The following is a 22,183-nucleotide window of genomic DNA, read 5'->3' on the forward strand; positions in this document are numbered from 1 at the left end:
TAACATATCGGGTTCTGGTTGGACCGGGTTTAACTGGTCATTCAAATAAATCAGACGGTTGTAAACTTAAAGTACGGGGTGTATGTGTAATAAAAAGTTTACTTTTATATTTAAATTACAAAATTACATACCTGCCTCTACCCGAGAATCCCCAAATTCCTGCCCTAGAAAGCCTCTCTCTCTCACAAATTTGGTCTCCTTAACGGCTTGACGCATCACCTTAAATTGGTGACATGCGATCGAAAAGAAGATGAAGGATCGAAAAGAACCGTACTCCACAAAATGAGTTTTGCATCATAGGGCAGTTTAGGGTTTGAAAAGCATAAAGATTAAGAAATTAAACCTACAAAAGAGGGAAGGGGAATCAGATAACAGCCTAATATCCACAGCATTCCAAACTGAAAGAGATCAAACACGATGAATGCGAGGAAAAGAGACGAGTGACACATCGCAGCACTCGTAAACCTAACAGCACCCTCTTGGAATTTGAGGCTTCGCAAAGCAGCGGCACAGACAAGAACCACCGCCCCCTCCACCGCACTACAGGAGGAAATTTAAGAGAGCGAACAGGTTTTTGAAAGATTTTATTCAAAATCACATTCATGGAGGAAAAAGAAGAAACCCTAGTTGAACAAGATTTTCCTCTCTTCTCCAGAAAAGTTGCTGCAAAGCCCACTAAGAAAGCTTCTCTGAAGTCCGAAAATCCTGAACACCATCCGAAAACAGTAGAAAAATCAACAGAATCTGAATCTAGTTCTTGCAGTTTCTCTGATCTGGGTCTCTCCGAATGGACTGTTCTGACTTGTAAAGAGCTTGGTATTAAGAGGCCAACTCCAGTTCAACAACAATGTATTCCTCGAATTATCGCTGGAAACGATGTTCTTGGGATAGCTCAAACGGGCAGTGGGAAAACTGCTGCTTTTGCATTGCCAATTCTGCATCGACTTGCTGAGAATCCTTTTGGTGTGTTTGCGTTGGTGATAACACCTACTAGGGAGCTGGCTTATCAGTTGGCAGAGCAGTTTAGGGCACTTGGGTCTTCCGTTCATCTACGTTGTGCTGTTATTGTTGGTGGTATGGATAGTATTAACCAGGCACAAACACTGATGCGACGACCTCATGTTGTGATTGCTACCCCGGGAAGGGTGAAAGTTCTATTGGAGAATAATCCAGATATTCTTTCGGTCTTTTCCAAGACTAAGGTATTTATTGATGTTTCAAGCTTTTACAATATTATGTGAATTTCATTGCTCAAGTGTGCCTTCGACCCTTTTTTCCCTCGAGTCTGACATTACCTTCTGGTTTCTTTACTGTGAACTCAAAAATTTGAAAAAGGGTAAATTGAGTGTATTGTTAAAGTTGAACTGAGTTTCAAAAGAGTTCAAAAGTTGCAATGATCAGATTCTGTGACAAAGAGATTTCAACTACAGAAAGCATAAATTGTTCAGCATTTTAGCTTAGAAAAGTTTAAATTTGATTGTTGACAGATTGATATCGGATGTCTGCTAATTTGGTTGTTAGTATTTATTAGGTTTTAGTGAAGAGTTAGTGACTTCTTTCTTCAAATTACAATTGGAAGTTACTTCGGATACTGACATTTCTGGAACAGTTTATAGAGAGAATTATGAGAGACTAGATGGGAGAACCATAGTACTCAGTGGTCCCAGTTATCACAACCCATTGTTTTCTTTCACCATTCATCTGCAGTCATTGGAGAGGATCCCTTGTACTAATTTTGTTTTTAGTGAAGAGTGGAGACATCTTTCTTCAAATTACAATTGGAAATTACTTTGGATGCTGATGTTTCTGGGGCAGTTACTAGATATAATCGTTGGACAAATTAGACGGTGGAACCAAAGTCCTCTGCAGTCCCAGTTATCCCACCCATTGGTTTATCTAGCAATACCTCTGCGGTCATTGGAGAGGATCCTTGTTCAATGTACAGCTGTTTATAGTGTGTTCTCTTTTTGGATTTATTTTACGTTAGCCATTCCATGCTTTAAGTAACTCTAGAATCATTTCCATAGTTTATCATATTATATTTAAGATTTTATGATCTAAATTGCAAATGCAGTTGAAATGATTGGCTTTCTATTAGGTATAATTTATGACTTCTGCCTTCTCATGTTTTTATTTGAACTCTGAGAAATAAAGCGATAGCTAATGTAATGATCATCAAAGTAGAGATGAATGCAAATATATTTATGTCTTTCTCTGTTAAAGTAACACAGAAGAGTGCCGTTTAATGAGATAGAATTCATGAATTTGGGATTTGATAGCTCATGATTTATAAAATTTATTGGGACACAAATGAAGAAGGGATAGATTATGAAAAGTGACATTGTTTCTCTTGAGCAGAGACAATTGAGGATCTGGGTCCTTATGGTTTTGCCTGGCTCTGACTAACAACTGTGGAACATCAAGGATGTAGCATTAATCCATTGTATCACCGAAAAAGTGAACTGCTTCTATTGTTGTATTTTGATTTATGAATCCCATCGTTTGCATACAAATTGATGTTATTTCTTTCTCATTCCCCCCCCCCTTTCTCTCATGGTTATATATATAGTTTTTTTTTTTTACTTATGTACTCTGTTTTTCTCTTTCTCAGTTTCTTGTTTTGGACGAGGCAGATAGGGTTTTAGATGTTGGTTTCGAAGAGGAATTGAGAGTCATATTTCAGTGCTTGCCCAAAGAGCGACAAACTCTTCTGTTTTCTGCAACAATGACGGATAATTTAAAAACATTACTTGAGCTTTCTGCAAATAAGGCATATTTTTATGAGGCTTATGAGGGCTTTAAGACAGTTGAATCCCTTAAACAACAGTATTTTTTAGTTCCCAAGAATGTGAAGGATGTTTACCTCTTGTACATTTTGTCAAAAATTGATGAGATGGGAATTCGGTCGGTCATGATATTTGTTTCTACCTGCAGGTATGATTTCTTACAATTGCAAAGTTACAATTACAAATTATAGATTATGTATTGATTTTCTGAGAGATTTTCAGCATATACATATTCACTCGCATTTGCGATACAAATACAATAAGCTGTTATAAGGATATTTTCCCCAGGTTTTGGCCAAAAGCTATATTTTTTTGTGGCTTGGTAATGGCAACTTGTTAATCATGAACCTGTCATCTTGTGTTCACAACATTGGTGACATACTAACATGTTCATTGTTTATTTATATAGATGCTCTATGTATGGAGTCTAATTTCATCTGTATAACGTGTAACCAGGAGTTGTCACCTATTGAGTCTATTATTGGAAGAACTTGATCAGACCGCTGTAGCATTGCATTCATTCAAGTCTCAGTCTCTGAGGTTAGCTGCACTGCATAAATTCAAATCTGGTCAAGTTCCTATTTTGCTCGCAACTGATGTAGCCAGTCGTGGCTTGGACATTCCAACAGTCGATCTTGTTATCAACTATGATATTCCAAGGTTATTTTCATTGACATCTTTAAATAATGGGATGTATTTGTGGTTTTGTATTTATTTCTATTAAGGACTCAATTTTCAGCTTTCAACAGGTATCCTAGAGACTATGTTCATCGGGTTGGCCGTACTGCTAGAGCTGGCAGAGGAGGACTAGCTCTGAGCTTTGTTACAGAGGTTAGATTTTCAAAATAGTATTGATCAGATATCAAAGCTGCAAGACAGAAAAGATCTACGTAGGACACCTCCTTTAGGTCTAGGCAACTTTACAAATCACATTTCACACATAGAGCTAATCCATGCTGGGTATCAATAGATCCTACATTTAGCTGTGGATGATGGATCTTCACACCAGATCACAATCACAAAAAGAAGAGTACAATGTGAACTGAAAGTGTCCCTCGATGTCCCTTGATGGGAAAAAATCCTCTGAGCCAAGTCCCACGAAATAGATATTCCACGACAGCGTAGGATACATGATGAGGGATTAATTAGACCATTCTGAGATTGTTTGACCTATTCCTACTTTACCTTATGTGTGCATCATTTCATTATATGGATAATTTGTGATTAGGATGAGTGACAAACTAACTTTAGTCTTCATGTTTAGAAAAGTATCACTAGTTGTGTATCCTATCCTAAAGTGGATTCTTAAAGAAAAGAAGGCTCAAAAGGTTCGGAGTGACCCTTAGTGTCTTGATTGAAAAAAAACTCTGGGCCAAGTCCCACAGAATAGACATTCCACAATTGCATACCACAATAGCATAGGATACATGATTAGGTATTAATTAGATCATCCTAAGATTGTTTGACCTATTTGTGATTTGCCTTCCTTATGTTTGTATCATTTTATCACAGCCCATATCACAAAGAACCTCCCTCCCCCCCAACTACAAAAAAAAAAATAAAAATTCCCATAACCAAAATTTCTAGAAACCCTTTGTTGGTTCCATATGAGTTGGTTCTCTTAAAAAAGGATCTTTGAAGAAGTGACCCTCATTAAATTGGGGCTGGCATCAGATGGGAATGGTGGTTAGCTGTGATTTACTTTTTCAGTTTTCCAACCCCCCCACCCTTTTTTTTAATAAATCAGTTTCGTAATAATTTCAGCTCATTTTATTATGTATTGTATGTGGAAATGCTTAATGTAATCTGTTTACATATTCTGAGCTGAGTACCTGATAGTAATGGTCATACATGGACTTATTTAATCATTTGACTGGATTCACCTTCCTCAATTCAATTAATCGTGCAGAATGACATAGATCTTGTTCATGAGATCGAGGCTGTCATTGGAAAAGAACTGGAGGCTACTCAATACAAAGACACTGAAGTTCTTGCTGAAATCACTAAGGTGAGTGGCTCACTGTACTGTTGGTAAAAATAATTTTTGCATAATCGTGATGAGTATTTCAGCCATGAGGTTGTCAAGGTAGTGCTGATGTGGTGAATGGGTGTTAGGGAAGGTTGACCTGTATGAACTAGACTTTCAGGTTGCCTGGGAACTGGAATCATTCCTATTTATAGGTATTAGCTAAAACTCCCTACAGAGTTGTTTTTAAACTCTTAGAGACAGAATTAGAGTTTACTTGATATGATGAATTAGACATTCTCCAATTTTTGTCTAGGAAAAAACTACCTTCTGAGCTGTACTGAATAAACTTGTAGAGACAGAACAAGAGTTGTAGTTGATTTGATGATTGAAGACATCAAGTTTGTTTTCTTGTACTTATTATAATGCTTCTGTATGTTTTTTTTTTTTGGTGAAGTAGTGCTTCTATATGTTAATGTACTCAAATGTGCAATGTGACAATTATGTGAGCGTGTAAGAATCTTCTTTGCATGCATTTATAATTAACCCCAAAAAAAAAAAAAAAAAAAAAAAAAAAAAGAAAGAAAAAGGAAAGAAAGAAAGTAGGAGAAGAGACATCATATGACAGATTTCAGAGTCTAGATTTTCGTATATTTTGGGAACCCTGGCCTATTGTGAATCTTCAATCAGCTGAATTTCTTCCATCCAGATTTGCATATATTGCCTGGGCTCTCAGTAGTTTCCATGTGCAATTTCCTCTCCTTCAAATGCTAGTGAGTAATCTTGACCTTGCATACAAAGGTACAAAGGTCATCTCCTTGCTGCTGTTGTGCCAAAGTGGCTTTTAAGGTACCATGCAACCAATCATCAAGTTGTCCAGAGCACCCAGGTCCCAATATTCATGGGAAAAAGGGAGCTTTCTTCCCTTTCCCTCTGTGTGTGTGTGTTTTCCCTTTGACAAAGCTTGTAAAGATGTGGTTAATAGTAAAAGAAAGTTATCAGGTTTATGTTGCATTAATTTGGTCTGTAGTTCAAAGACCCATCTTGTGTGCTTACTGCTCACAACACACTGTGAAGGACACTGCACTGTGTGCATATCCTACAAATAGGTTTGGACAGGGTATGCATTTTTATTACGGCATCAATATTAATGCTTTCCAGTGACCAGGCAAAATTTGCCATGTTATGAACCAAAGCTGAGTTATGTCTGCATGGGCATTAGAGAGGTTGCTGTTACCATGTTGAAGGAATTCGAACTTGGCTGATGGCCAAAAGGGAAATTGCAGATCAATAGAAGCATATGTATCTCAGATTTATTTAGCCTAAAATAAATAAGAAGCTGCCTTGCTGCCTTACTGCCTTACTGCCTATGCATGCATGAAGAGCTTTAATATAAAACCCCACAACTTGAGTTTTACCCGCTCATTTCCTTAACATTTGATATCAGTAGATGGAGCTTGATGATAAAAATATTGTTACATTAGATTCAATTTCATGGTGATGCCTAGACTCGCCATTACCCTTATTATAGACACATTCTGCTACTACTTAATTTGCCAGTGTGTTGGTTGCTTGTTATTTTGTTCTCAAGTGTTCCAGCTGCAAGTACTGTTAATAATCTTATTAAGATAATATGTCTCTGATGTATTATACAGGTATACAAGGCAAGGCGTGTTGCAACAATGAAGATGATGGATGATGGTTTTGAAGAGAGAGCAAAAGAGAGGAAAGCCCAGAAGCTGAAAACATTATCAGAAAAAGGTTTATTGAAGAAACCTAACAAGAAAAGAAAAAGGCAAAAATCTGCCAAGGAGTAAGAAATAGAAACTGACATATGCAAGCAAGGGATTATGTTACATTTCCAGATATCTAATATTAGGGTAAGTTAATTGGACTCTACAAAATCAGACTTGAGTCTTTGAAACTTAACTGAAGATCCCATTTATTTAATTTTTTTTACCACTAAATTTGCCAAATGACCTGTGAGGATGATTATGTTTTGTTAATGATTGATGGGTTGTTTCTTTTACAGACAGAAGATTGATAGGTTGTTATGCATTTTTATGGTGCAGGAGGCATGTAGGAGGTAGAAGTCTGCTTCTCCAGAGCCCTGGAGGAGCAAAGTTGATTGAGATATGCTACCATGAAGATGACAGGAAGCTGATGCCGTTTTTCTTAGAGACAATCAGGCCAATGTCTATGGTAGATTTTTCAAGTTTGTTTTATTGTGATATTGACTTCTTCCAATTGAAAGAAATGTATATTATACAGAATGAAGAATCTACTACATGATTAGCCATTTAGTTGAATAGCACAAGTTCGGACTTGTAGCAAATCCAAAGGCTAGAATTTTGAAGTCGCGGCCAGGTGTACGTGATGATGCAACAACCATTAAATTTTGCCACATCAGCAAAATACCCATGTTTGCAATTTTAACCAGGAAATCCTCAAAGACAAAAATGACCTAAAATAAAACGTAATCGCTGTAACTTATCTGATTACATCCATGAGGTAAGATCTAGGAGATATAATTTTTTTTTATTTTAATATAATGTAAACTTATGTGTCCTTCATCAAGAGGAAAATGAATGGTAGACTTATGAAAATTTTCTAAATGGAGTGTTCTGCCACCTATAAATTTTGTCATATCAGTAAAGTGTCTTTTATTTTACACAAGAAAGTCACAAAGACCAAAATGCCCGTCAAAATTGGGATATAAAATGGAAATTGCCATAACTTTTCCCTCACAACTCTCAATTGAGTTTTGTTTGGGGTGAGGTGTACATGATGGTGTTTACCACCTATAAATGTTGTTACATCAGCAAAGTACCCTCATTTTTATGAGCGAAGGAGATGAACAAAAATGAATTTGTAAATGCACTTCAAATTCAGGAGATATAACGGAATTCATCGGAACTTTTTGTCTTTGCTCCAAGTTGGGTTCTTTTCATGGCCAAGAGTTTGTCATGATGACAAGCCACATTAGCAAGGTACCCACCATTTTATGCACAAGAGTCACAAAGACCAAAATTCCCTTCAAATTTAGGGTATAAAATGAAAATTGCAATAACTTCTCCCTCTTGACTCCATATCGAGTTTCGTATGGGGCGGCGTCCATGTGATGGTGTCCACCACCTATAAATGTTGTTGCCACCTCAGCAAAGTACAGACTATTTGGTGCACAAAAGTAACAAAAATCAAAATGCCCTTCAAATTTAGAGGATAAAACGAAAATCGCTATAACTTCTCCCTCTCAGCTCCAAATTCAATGCCGTCGAAGACAAGGTGTCAGTGACAATGCCAAGCACCTATAAATTTCGTCATATCAGAAAAATACCCTCTGATCTCAGTCCAGACTTGGATTCCGTATTCGGATATGAGTTACTCATTGACAAGTCTACATGCTGCTAGATAAATCATCATCGACTTTCAAAGTGAAAGACATCAAGTGAGAACATCGAAGTACCATTACAATGCCGCCCATGAAATGCAAGAAACTCAAAACTATTGAAAATAGGGTTTGGGGGTTGAATACAATATTCTGATGTCTCCAAAGCTTTAATTGATCCAAAGGGTGTACCATTTGATGGATCTCAAAAAAAAAAAAAAAAAAAAAAAAGCTCTGAAGAGTGAAGACCAAGATATCAACCTCTCAATTTTGCTCATCCAGAGACCTCAAAAAAGAATCTAGGGAGTTAATAAGCATGTACGGGCGTTGTAGTGTAACATTTGTGATTCCTTGTAGCGCACCACCGCCACTGATGCGAACTATGAAGTCCGTCAGATAAGAATTTAACATCACAAGGCAATACAAGCCAAGTGATCGGAATCAGCGGAAAAGTTGAGAATAGGCAACGTGTCGCATCAGTACTACTAGGTTACACTTACACGGATGAAATCCGGATCGTCGTCTTTGCAATGATGACGTAATAGATTCTGGACCGTTCGATTACATTGCAAATTTTATTGTTTTGATAAGCTGCATGATGACCTATTACATAGAATCTTATTTAAGTCTATTTTTATCGTGGCATTATACTGAATCAAGGATCACAATGGTACACGAGATTAGAATCTTGCGATTCCATCTACAGAATGCGGCGCTACATTGTAAATCTTAGCCGATCCTGGCCGCGGAAGAAGCATCAACTACGTGGCACAATCTCTACTGTAAAATATTTTACTGACTGCATGACGGCACACCTTCTTACGATGATTACAAGTAAGTCACTTTATTAGAGTCTATGTTCAAGTAAAACTCTTCACAAGTGTGATATGAAATTTAAATCAAGACTATTCCTTCTAATCACATGTATTATGAATTTCGAATTTATACTTACGAGATAAAAAAGTATATGAACAATTATTTATTACTAGAGAAAAAGTTATCAAAGTTGAAACGAAAGTGCAAAAATTTTTTAGGATAGAAAAAGTCACAAGAATATATAAAATGAATACTCCATACACTATTCTTCTTTTTTTGGGTCAAGCCATATACTAGTCTTCATAGCCAGCCTAAAACCCCTCATCCTCCACCCTATCTAACAAAAGGTCGGTGTAAACCAGATAGGCGGAGATGGATTAAAGATCGAATAATATGATGAAAAATGTTCAATGCTGTTATCTTTTAAGTGAAAGACACCAGCCGTCCTTTCTAATTGAGATAACGTTGGTCCTTCCCAGCCATATGCTTCATCATATGTGAAATATATATTGTTTTCTCTAAAGTGAGGATAATCACGTGTTGATGCAGATGATGAACTACTTTTACCAACAAATAACATGTGATCACCCAAGTCCTCCACCTGAATCCATCTAAGATTTTTTAAGTCTAACTTGAATATTTTGAATGTAAAACTTCCATAATCTCGGAAAACACCATCTTCACAACTTCTCACAACCATCAACAAGTCCCCGAGACATTCTACTAAATATATTGCCTTTCGCTTATTTCCACCAATCTCAGGGTTGAGATCCACATGAGTTGGAGGAGGAATGTTGCAACTTGTTGTTTTCGGACGAGGAGCCAACTCGACAAGTTTAAGATCACACATTTCAGTAATGGCATACAATTTTCCATTATAAAGAATAACATCTCTATAATATACTCCCAAGGCAGTCCACTGTCTATCCCGTGGAGTACAAAAGGCTAATGCATTGTTAGCATAAATTGCAAGTATTGTACAAGTATCCTTCATGGTCGCTACCGAAGATACAATATTCTTATCATCCATGTCAGAACTATTAGCAGCAATAGTTGGAGTAGAAAGCAACATAGCCTTATTAATGATGTTTGTTGAGTGTCGTTTGCTCATGAGATGGAGATAGCTATTCATCATGATAAAAAAGTCAAAAGGATCACTTTGTCTGGGAATAGTAGCCAGCGGTGGAAGTTGAATTATAACTTGGGTTAATGGATTTAAAAGATAACATTGTTGCTGGATCTCATGCACCATTATCAGCCATCCACGGTTGGATCCAACACATTGAGAGCGAACGACGATTTTAGGAAATCTTGGTCTCAATATTTTGATATTGTCATTGGCATTGTTGGCATAAGAGAGTATGTGAAACTCAGGATAACCAAATTTTGAAAAAAACATCAAGTACGGCAAACAGGGTTCGCAAGTGCAATGGCAATGTTTTCTTAGCAGCCATTGCTTTTGAGTGCCAAGATTTGGAAACTCCACTAAAGCAAAGAAAATCCTCCAAGTTTAATTTATTTGCAATGCACACCCAGATATCCTCCGGTAGTGCATCCATGATATTTTTGACGCCATGATCAATAGTGTTATCCATCTTCAATCGCTTACGGGAGGAAGTCATGATGCTAAGATGAATATAACCAAATCTCAGTGTCCCACGAAACTTATTCTTTATCTGTCTTGCAAGGAATATATATAGGAATTAGAATTAACAAGTGCAGAAAATTAGAAACAAAAAACAGAGAACCTGTTAGAATGAAACAAGATTCACCAGGGAAGGTATTAGGGTAAACAGCACTACTGCCACTATACAAAAAAAAAACTTAGAAACTAAAAGAATATATCTATCGCTCACATAGGAGCTGGAGCTGGAGCTGTTATAAATTATAATGCAAAAGAGACTCACAGCTGATTCGATTTCCACTCTTGGGCTCGATCCTTTGTATTCCTCCCTTTGCCTTCGTTTTACACCTAATAAGTTTTAAATTTCGCTGCCGCCCTATATATATACAGCAAACCTAAACAAAGATATCGAGATTCCTAATTATAATCTGATTCGGCTGCCGCTGGTTACACCTACACACGCCTCTGTACATTGATTGTTTAATATGTTAGAAAAGATAATTTACTACAGCCGATGGATTGACCCGATCCACTATAATAGTATAGGAGTAGACTTTGTAGAGGATCGGATTCATAATTGATGGCGTCCAAAATCTGCTCAGCCCTTAGGTCCCTAAAGATGAACCTGCAAAACAATGTTAGATGTGGCCTGACCCTATGGTCGAGAGGCCACTTTTGAAGGCTAAGTCAGTTAAGGAACTAATCACAAAGCTCTGGCTAGTAGCAGAGCATAAATTGAATGCAATAGTAAGGGAAACGATTCAGATACCTTTGTCGTGTGTAGGCTACTTGCTTATATAGATTTTACCTTTGATTCCCGATCGTTGGATTCACTCGTGCCTCTTCTTGGTGGCCATCAGATTTGGCATTTAATCCTCTTTTTCGGAGATGGTGGCGGTTTCCCTAGAAGACACGATCTTTCACCCTGCAATTATGGCAATTCTGATCTACTTGATGAATTCTCCCTTTATCTGTACACTTTCGAAAATGGTGTTCGATTCCCCTTCTTTTCCCCTCTGTTCTCTGAAGTCTTAACAGGATTCAAGGGCCTGTGGGTGTGTAGGGTGATGTTTCTGCAATGCGCAAACAGGGGAGGGGGCAGGGACGCCTTGCGCGTGGTGGAGAGGATGCGGGAAGGCCTGATGACACCTGGAACTGAAAGGGAAGTGAGAGAGGGAAGATGAGATGGAGTGGGGGTGATCTTTCTTACTTGGGCTGCTATGATTTGCATGTGTACTACTGTAGAAGTTGAACAATTACTGGAAATTTCTGAAGTTTGAGAATTACTTTCCAGTCCAGATATTGTTTATTATAGGGATATTTTTGGAATTGAAATAAAATAAACACTGGTTTAATTGTTAGTGATAAAATTAGACAAATATATCCAATAAAAATCCAATTTTGGGTCTTTGTGTTTTTTAAACATAAAATGATGTCAGTGTTTTAAGGCCTCCATTTTGAGGTGCTAGTGCAATTTGCTCTTGTTTTTATTTGAAAGTTAGTCATTTATCTCTTAGAGTTGGTTTTTTTTTTTTTTTTTTTTTAGGAATTTGTTGAAGTCTAAGTTGTGGGAAGTTGTGAGGTAGTTGGATTCCTATTAGATAGGGAGTTCCAAATTGAGTCACCCCAAATTGAGTCCAAGTGTCTCGTAACTTGGCTAAACAGCCTCTTTGATTATGAATGAAGCAGGTTCGATTATTTGAGTAAATCAGAGGCTTGGGCCGTGGGCAAAGAAGACCGTAAAATTTGCATCCATTGTGGTTTCGATTTGGAGGGTTTTAACCATGTTATTTTGAGTTGTTCGTTTGTGAAGACAGTTTGGTTTGCAAGTTCTTTCTTATACAAACCTCCAGATATTGAGCCTCGTGTTCATCGTCGGCTAAATGAGGTGTAATCTGTGCAAGTGGGAACAGAGAAGCAAAATCCATACTAGTTTATAGTTTAGAGAAATATTGTGTTTTCAAGAGTCGAGGAACATTGGATCCCCTTTGTTGTCTGTTCTCCATAAAACCTTTTTTTATTCATGTTGTTCTAGTCATTAAGGTCATTATGAGATCTGTTTGGCTCCATTTAGGTATAAATTGTAGAAGTTTTGAGATACACTGATTCCATCCCTCTCCCTGTCTCCCATAATTAATGCCAACCAGTGACTCCCACAATTACTATAATCTCCTCTAACTTCCAAGCACATAAGATTACTAAAACTTATTTCTATCTCCCGATTCCTCAGGAGACCTAAAATTCGAACTCAGGAGACAAAGTTTCGGCAAATGCATAGAACGAGCAAACATTCCGTGATTTCTCAGCAGATAACAATTCAATCACGCTTCAGAAATCAAACAAAGCATGCGGGGAGAAAACTGACCTGCTCTTTAGACAAAAGGTAGAAGGAATGGGAACAAGGTCATCAAATGCGTCAGTAAGATGAGGAATGTTGAAATCCGCCTGAAACTTGGCCTTCCAATCAGGATCATTGAAATCTATTTCCGAATTATTCGCCCCTTTGCAAAAACGCGATTTTTCTTCCAAGTTTTCCCGAAATTCCACAATCTTGGAGTGACTGGAACAGAAAACTCGACATTACAAGAAAGTCTCTTCACCGATGAAGCGACGAAGTTTAAGCCTAATGCCGGCGAAATTGATTCCATCAAAACTAACTCTATCCTTCAACTGTGAGAAATCGGAGAGCAGAAATACAAATAAAACAGAGATCCAGAGGAGGATGTGAAGACACTGAACCAAGAACCAACTGAGCATAGTCCGTATATTCTGGTTCAAAGTATGAGTAGGCGGCTTTCCTTACAAGCTAGAGCCTAGATGCCAACGAGATTAAAAAGACCATTTTGACCTTATCATGATATCCGGTTCACGCTCAGAACATTCTGCGGTAAAAGCAAAACCGAAGCGCGGAGACACAGACTAATCCGAACGAGTCTGAATTTCTAATAAATGTTTTGTTTCTTAATTATTTGAAAAAGAAAAAAAATCCTCTATAAGTAATATTAATATAAAAAGCACCTTTGTACCCAAAAAAAAAAAAATAGAACATATCAATGCAAGTTTTACTCCAACAGGTGGCATTGCAATGGAGTCTGGATCATCTCCTTCACATAGAGCATCCGGAGGGTTATTGATCACAAATTATAGGAATGCCACAGATTATTGTTTACTTATTGGGTCCACAGTTTGTAGTTGTAAAGCGGTCGAAAGAGCATAGACGTCAAGGGAGATGATCCATACTCTATGTAATATTATATGAGACTGGGAGTTCATACATTTCAAAATTACAATTAAATAATAATATAAATAATATAAATATTTCAAAACAACATGAATAAACTTGAATGAAAAATTCACACTCCATATCAAAGCATGATTGGTAAAGTGGTAAAGATCCATACTTCTCAGTGGAGAGGTAGTCAATTCAATCATTGCTGAGGATGTAATCAAGGGGCGCGTAAGGTTGGCCCGGATATACCTTAGCCAAAAAAAAAAAAAAAAAAATTCACACTCCATTTATTTTTTTGGTCTACTATTGTCAATATTGAAAATAAATAAATAAAAACTAACGGTATTGATAATAGAAGGGTGACTTTGACCATTGTTTTTTTTTTTTTTTTTTTTCAATAATCAAATATTAATAGTATAAGTTCTATTTAAACTAATTTACTAAATGAAAAACTCAATTATTTGAGATTAAGCATGTGTCAAAAATCTAATGATGAGGGTTAAAATATTTCCTCAGGATTCAAATTCTTTTATTAGACCGTCTACTTTTCTCTACCTTTCTTGATTAGCATGATAGAGCCACTAGATTGGAATGGGTTGTTTCCTTCACTAGAGATTCTAATCCTACGACCGTAACAATTGATCAATCGTCAGTCTCTCTCCCAATCATCAGGAAGACAACAAGGTAGGTTAGAAGTTACGAGTCCATGAAAAATTGTAGGTCGATGTCTACCCATCAAGTAGGCAACTATACAATACACAACTGACACGACATGGAAATTGTCTTCTATATGAATTTGGGGGATAGAGTACATCTATAAATTGAATTGAACTAACTAGACACATGATAAATCACAAGTGGTCACATTCGGATATTCCTTGACGTCGGGCGATGTTCGCTTTTCTTCTCCTTGTGTACGCGTGGAGCCATGTGGTCAGACTCACAGGTGATTCCAATTTTCACATCTGAAGGTGAGTGTCTGATGGTGATGATACCATAGACTTCTGCCATATGGAGGAAGTCATGAGGTTGATACTTAAATACATTAGATCAGACCTGCATATTCTCTATCGAGAGAGTACTTCTAAAATAGACAAGGATACAATTTTGAATTTGAGATGTTCGATTGTCACTAAACTGGACTTTCGTTACTTGGATTACTCTCATCCAAGTTAATATGTTAGGTTTATTTTTCCTTGGTAAAAATATGTTTAGCTTTCATTTTCAATGTATGCTTCTATGATACATGTCACCATTTTTTATCAAATGATCTGATCAGTTTGAGTTAAATTAAGTGAAAAGTATACTATTACATAAATACTCTTACTTGGGTAATAAGAAATAAAATTTTACATGTATACAAATTTTAATTGAACTCCTAGTAGAATCCAACAGGTTCACTTGTAGGTTTTACCGGATACGCCCTATATACCGCTTTTGGGCAACCCTCTCAACAACTAAGAGATCCATTCAAGGAACACGGGGACTAATTGAAGTAATTGAAAAATTATTCTTTAAAGTTTAATATTTGAACCTGCAGCTTGATGATTTCTTCCCCCATCATCAACATCTTTATGAAAGAAGAAAAATGGAGTAAAAGTTTATCCTAGTGCAAGCAACAGGCTTGAAATCTGAAAAGGGGGTTGGGGGGGGGGGGGGGTTGGTTGGTAATATTTTTAGTATAATGTATTTGAAAAGAATTCCAAATGAATATGAAAAGCAATGGGAAGATAGATGCAACAATAATTAACATTTTCAACCCTAATTACAAGAAACCATAGGTAGATAACATAAGCAAACATAGAAACAAGTTGCAGACAAAATACAAGAAGAGGTGTGAAACTATAGCTATAGACTTAGTTGAACTGCAGTTTACATACCATGCTCTCACACTGTAAGTATGAACTGCTTAAAAACTCCCTCTCAGTTTCAGCTTATTCATGTCATTGATATTGCTGAAGAAGTAGTGCTTTTGGCCTGGGATGTAAATGTTTGTGAATCCCAATTGGATGAAGACTCAAAGGGATCTTCATGGATATCCCCTAAAGCATGGAGAGTTTTGGGAAATGGGGGTGGGGTAACATCCATTACCCCTTCAAGCATCTGAACCACTTGCCCCATTGATGGCCTGTGAGCTTCATTATCTTGAATGCACCAACAAGCAACTTTACAAGCTTTGGTGAGTTCTGCATGATCACCATAACCTTCCAACCTGTAATCCAAGAGACTTAGGATATCTTCATTGTCAATGATTTTTCTGGCTGCCCAAGTAGGAAAGTACCTAAATTTTGCATCCCCACATTGACTGGAGTTTCTCTTCCCTGATATAAGCTCAAAGAGCAACATACCAAAGCTGAAAACATCAGCTTTGGCTGTGATTGGCACACCAGAAATCCACTCCGGCGCAAGGTATCCAATGGTCCCTCTCATGCTTGTCAACACTCGGCTGAATTCCCTACCGACGAGCTTTGCCAAGCCGAAATCTGCCACTTTGGGATGAAATTCAGCATCTAAAAGTATGTTCTCAGGCTTGATATCACAATGTATGATGCAGTCTCTGCACTCCTCATGTAGATAAGCTAGTCCTCTTGCTGTTCCAAGAGCAATTTGGTATCTTGTTTTCCAATCTAAGATCTGAACATCCTTTCTGTCATGAAATAGATGGGAATCTAAAGAGCCTTTTGGCATAAAGTCATAGACCAGCAACCTTTTAGTACCTTGACAACAGAACCCACGAAGCCGAACGAGGTTAATGTGCTGAATCGTCCCAATTGTGCTTACTTCAGATCGGAACTGCTTCTCACCCTGACTGAAGCCTTGGAGTTTCTTCACAGCTACAACTGTCTGATCAGGCCATGTCCCTTTAAAGACATAGCCAAATCCTCCTCTTCCTATCTGTTCGGAGAAGTTCTTGGTTGCAATTTGCAAGTCTCTGTATGAAAACTGCACCAAAGAATCCCCAATTGGATTTGAATGTCCAAAAACATTCCTTCTTCGCCACCACCAAAATATCAGCAAAGCAGATGCCAAAAGCAGTAAAACTCCTAAAGTAACACCAACAACAAGACCAGTAACTGATTTTTTCTTACCAGAATTTGAAAGCTCAGAAGCAGCAAGTTTGAGATATAGATCTCTTCCACCACTGTCATCTTGTGAGAGTGACTGCATATTTAAGAGATCTGCTTCCCATACTGAACACCCATCATCGTCATATGTATAAGCTGTGCAAGTACAGTTATTCAGGCAAGCCGATTCACATGCTTGGGCACTATCAACTGCCAAAGATTGTTGATTTGCAGGCAATTTCATATTGGGTATCAGTAGGAATCCATCTTTCTCCCCATTTGCAGTAACATTTTTCTCACAAAGCAAAGGGGTTCTCCTCACACAACCACCAGACCAATCACCAAGATTGTAATAATCTGTTGTTGAACGTGGAATAAAACCTTGCAGACATTCACAGAAATTCAAATCTTGCGAATTGCAGGTACCAAAAGTCCCGCAGAGAGCATAAACCTCGCATACTTGTCTTGGTTGAGACCAAAATAAATTCCACCCCATACCATCCAGCCATAAATATTGCTTGATCTGCCCTGCTCTATCTACCACAAATCTAGTAATCAGAGACTTGTTATATACATTATAAGTGAAATAGCTTTCTTTCTGGTTTGAAACATAACTGTAGTAGAAGTAATGGTTGCCCTCCATTTCAGGTACTAAGCTGAAAATACGCCCATTCCAAGTTCCACTAGTCCAGTACCTTTGAGACCCATTCCACACTATGAAATACTGGCTACTGCCACCAGGGTCTAGCTGACAAGAGAAGATCCCAGAAGCAGGATTCTCAGAATTCTTCCATGAAGTAAGCATCTGTGAGATATTGGTGAGTTTATTCATCCCAAGCTTCCCACCAGGCAACCAAGTGTCAGTTTGGTGATCAAAACTCTGCCAAATGACTGCAGAGGAGTTTAGCTTCTCTCTCAAAACCAGATTTCCAGAATCAAGAAGCACTGCCTCAGTAGAATTTGAGGTTATGGAGGTCAAACCCGTGGACCAAATGCGAGTTTTGGATGAGTCAAGTAGAACTAGATTGCCATCCTCCAGGAGTTTCAGCTGTGAAGAAGACTTATCAGAGACAGCTTTATCTCTGTTAGCCTCCCAAACTAATGTCATTTCTGAGATCTTTCTATACCATATGCCAATGTAGTAGTTTTGAGAATTATTACCTGGACTGCAAAAACCCAATTCGAAGGTTCCATTTGGTTCAGAGACTATGGTTTGGTCTCCAGAAATAGAATCACCAACTGAGATGGTGCTAGCTCCATCAGAAAGAAGGGTTCTGAGAGTGAAGCAATGAAACACAACAGAGAGGAAGAACCATGAACTTTCTTTGATACCCATCGTGCAAAACCACTGACAGACAACACAGACACCCCAGGTTGCAATATAAGAAAGAAGAGGATTAGTGTCACCTTCATGAGAAGAACATTTGAATGAGTCAAAGGAGTGACAAGAGCTTGTAGAACAATTTTTAAGGCACCTGAATCTTGACGAAATATGAAATGACATGGATGCCTTCTGTTGACACCTCTGGGACTGATTTCATTTGTCCTCTCTGCTGGTCTGCTAGACATTCCTCTTGAGTGTGCATATCATCAAATCACCATTAAACAATAAAATAAGGGAAGGAGGGAAATTTGAGTTAAGAAACGTCCACCTATAGGCTTGATGTCTTACTCATACAGTGATTTTTATTAAGATATCCATACTTTCTCTATCTTGCAGGTTTCTTGTTCATCTCTCTTTCACAATTTTTCTATAGCTGGGCCTCAGAGACAGCTAAAAGTAAAGAGTGGGTGAAGTGTGAAATGGTACTGAGAGAGGCAGCAGCGGCAAGACAAACACAGATGTTGACCCTTGTTGGCAACCTAAGAAGGTGATTGGGCATTGCTTTCAATTCTCTCTTTCTAGAAGATTTGGATGATCAAAAGAAACAAATTAGAAGAAAGTGCAGCGAAAGAGATAAGTGATGCTGTAATAGATTTAGGGTGCTTTTGAGGAATCAATATCAATTGTTGGCGATTCTACTCAAAATCAATTCTCTTTGAGACATTTAACCAAATGGATTGCAGATTCATAAAGAACAAAGTCACAAACCTTTGATTTTTATGCTACCAGAATTTCCTAAGAATCAGTTGATGGTTTCCATGAAGGACAAATTAGGCACAAGATCATCTACTACCACTTCAGTGGGCCCCAGAAGCACACCAAATTTGAAATGATGTGGTTCCAACTACCTCTTTGAAATTCAGCAAATTAATAGTAGTAAAATAGGAAATAAAACATCAACACCTTACATGGTTAACTTGAAGTTGTTTTCCCAAAAACAAGAAAAAAATTATGATAAATAAGTAGGCATCTGAAGCCCAAAGAAAAAGGGACAAGTAAGCAAGCATCAGTCTACAATATACAGGTCATCATTCTTTTTCACAAAACTTGTGTTAATTTATTTTTATTTTTTATTTTTTGGTTGAAATGAGATTCACCCAGGTCAACTTACGTGTACTTTGACTACATTCTCAGAGTAGTTATATATAATTTTAATATAAAGCGGAGCTTTGTCTCTGGTCTTAAGAGGATTTGAACTCTTAACTTCTTACTTAGAAGCATTTGTCTCTTGTCACCTGAGTAATCTCTTTAGTTTTTCTTTTTTCTCTACTTGAAATTTTCTTTTTAATTTTACGGCTTTATTTTACTACTTTCTTAAAAATAAAGAATATGTTTGAATGCAGGGCAAATGAGAAACAAGAAAAGGAAAATACGAAGAGAAATGGATAAAGTGAAATTTTACCGAGTTGTTTGGTTGGTTGTAAAAATAATATAAAATTAACGTAAAATTTATAAGTGTACAATCCAGTTTCACCAAGTAAACTCAGGAACAATTGTGTGTTTAGCTTATAACATTCATTTCCATCGTAAACAGCTAATCTTATGCTACGAAAATTAATATCCGTTGTAAAGGGCTAATCTTAATTTCCTTTGATATATATATATTTTGATCTACTTTCTTTAATTGTAGCATATTTAGTTAGAAATTTACTTCAACATTAAATTATTAATACATCATTAGTTAGAAGCTTATTTCAACATTAAATTATTAATACATCATTCAGTTAGAAGCTTATTTCAACATTAAATTATTGATACATTATTTATTTAGAAGTTTATTTTAACATTAAATTATTAATACATCATTCAATTAGAAACTTATTTCAACATTAAATTATTAATACATTATACCTCTCTTTAGATTTGAGTAAGTTGAAGACGAGAAATCAAAGGATGTAATAGCATTTTGATCATAAAAATGATAGTATATCTATAATTTTCTTTCTTATGAAGTAAACTTTATTAGATTAGAAATCAAGTTCCATGACGGTAGGTTACAACCAGTGTGGTATGTGGTTACTTTTTTATAAGTAGTAAGCTAGTGGGGAAAAAATCAGCCATGCAGCATGAGAGAGTGACATGTGGATTATCCAAAACTGATGGCTGAGATTAAAATATTGTTCTAACTGTAAGACCCAGGGGTTGATTAATTCTTTACCCGCAAACCTAGAATTGGATAGTTCTCGTTAGGTTTGTTTCTCCCTTTCCACAAGTCACTCTGGAGCGGGTTCAAATAGTATATTAATCTGCTGGTAAATTCAATCTAGTCATGGCAGGAAATGGAAGAAGCTTTTCGTTCTCAAAACAATTTTTTTCCTTGGGTAACTAGTAAAATTCAACATGTATACGCACATTGTTTTTGTTATTTTTCTTTTTTAATTTAAATGCTTATATATTTTTTCAGTAGGTTTTCTTTGGGAAGAATGTGTACTTTTGATTTAGTATATTTGTAGATGGTAGATCGGTGATTGCCTTTTTTCCTTGGAAGTTAGGCTATATACTATTATTCTCCTCGCTCTCTTACCTCCCATTTTCTCCTTAAATTTCTTTCTTTTATTTGATGAGTTTTTTGCTTTTCTTTTATATGTGATTGTGTTTTCATACTATCCCTCTCTTTTATATTAGTTTTTATTTATATTTTCATATTTCCTTTTATGATTGTTGGACAAGAGGGAGAAATTTAAAAGAAAAAAAAAAAGAAAGATCTGATGGCATTTGATGGATTCATGTAAAAAGAGAGAAGAAAGGAGAAACGAAAAATAAAAAATTTCTATTAAAGAGGAAGAAAGAAAAAACATAAGAATTTTAATATGAAAAAGAAGAAGCTAAAATGTACATCTTATAATAGATTTCTATAAAGAAGAAGAAATGGATAGGAGAAGACATCAACAAATAAAAAATCAGCATAACTGATTTATGAGGTACAAACAAAGAGTAATTTGGCATTTTCAAATAAGTTCACTTTTGGTGAAAATTAGAGGATAAACTTTTGAGAAGGAAGTAAGGATAAATAGTTTTTAAGTGCAGGGGGGAAACATGTTTTTTTCTCTCTTGTCCTATAAAATTATTATGAAAATTTAAATTTAATATGTACAATAAAATTTGGTTTTTCTTTTTTCCTATCAAATGTTATCATAATTTTGGGTATGTATAATGTGAGCTAAGATTTACTTAGGTCTTTTTTGGTTAATTGAGTCGGGAGATTTCAAATATCTAGAGATTTCAAATCTATTCAGTCATGATTCATAAAATTAACTGTTTGGTTAATCTGAATATGTGGAATGAAAACCTAGGGAGCTCTTCGTTTTCGGTCGAAAGTCAAAGTTTGGAGAGTTCTGTCGAAATGTTTAACTCTTTTTTCGTTCTCTGATTTCACCCCATACCCATAAATCTATAGATTCACGTTTTTAATGTAAAATGATGAATCTCTAAATTTCATAAACCCAATGATTTTCACAACCAAACGAGTATAAATCTCTAGATTCATGTAACCAAATAGGTCCTTAGAGAGAGAAGAGTTGTGATGAATATATCATGAGAATTTAGCTTGTCAGTTAATAAGATCTTCTGTTTTTTTTTTAATCTTTCTTCCATATGTTGTAAACTTGTAATAGTAAATTGAAATCTTTTTCTTGAATTTTTAGAGGTTTTCACGTTTTCATTTTGTGTGAAATTTTAGTTTTAAAGAGTACATTTGCATAGGCAATTTGGTTCTAATTTTAAGGCAAAAATGTAACAGAACCAATCACGAGAATTCATTATCTAGATGTCCTGAATCTTCAACCCTTCGTTTTTTAAAACTTAATCTAATCCATAGAATTATTTCATGCTTAGTTTGCAGGAATTGGTAGTTACAGTTCCTCCTTTCTGGTTTTTGGGTGTCAAGATCCACAAAATCAATAAGAGGCAGAGATGGGTTTTATGG

At 36.5% G+C, this 22,183-nt stretch overlaps 1 protein-coding gene and 1 pseudogene across 2 annotated transcripts; one reads left to right on the top strand and one right to left on the bottom strand.

Moving 5' to 3' along the window:
- Positions 1-147: 147 nt before the first annotated feature.
- On the top strand, positions 148-7,322 carry RH36 (RNA helicase 36). Of its 2 annotated transcripts, none has more exons than XM_089168971.1 (7): positions 148-1,202; positions 2,612-2,934; positions 3,243-3,446; positions 3,536-3,617; positions 4,696-4,794; positions 6,408-6,632; positions 6,785-7,322. In XM_089168971.1, exons 1-6 carry the CDS (start codon positions 603-605, stop codon positions 6,567-6,569), a joined length of 1,470 nt encoding a protein of 489 aa, XP_089025097.1. In that variant the 5' UTR covers positions 148-602; the 3' UTR covers positions 6,570-6,632; positions 6,785-7,322. The 2 variants fall into 2 exon arrangements, with proteins under 2 accessions (XP_089025097.1, XP_089025096.1); XM_089168970.1 differs by having other exon boundaries at positions 6,825-7,321.
- An 8,257-nt stretch (positions 7,323-15,579) lies between these two features.
- On the bottom strand, positions 15,580-18,274 carry LOC149005818 (G-type lectin S-receptor-like serine/threonine-protein kinase At2g19130 pseudogene; annotated as a pseudogene).
- Between the last annotated feature and the right edge of the window lie 3,909 nt (positions 18,275-22,183).

Source organism: Hakea prostrata, chromosome 9 (genome assembly GCF_041222555.1).
Source record: "Hakea prostrata isolate BN-2017 chromosome 9, UWA_Hpros_2, whole genome shotgun sequence".
NCBI classification, from domain to species: Eukaryota; Viridiplantae; Streptophyta; class Magnoliopsida; order Proteales; family Proteaceae; genus Hakea; species Hakea prostrata.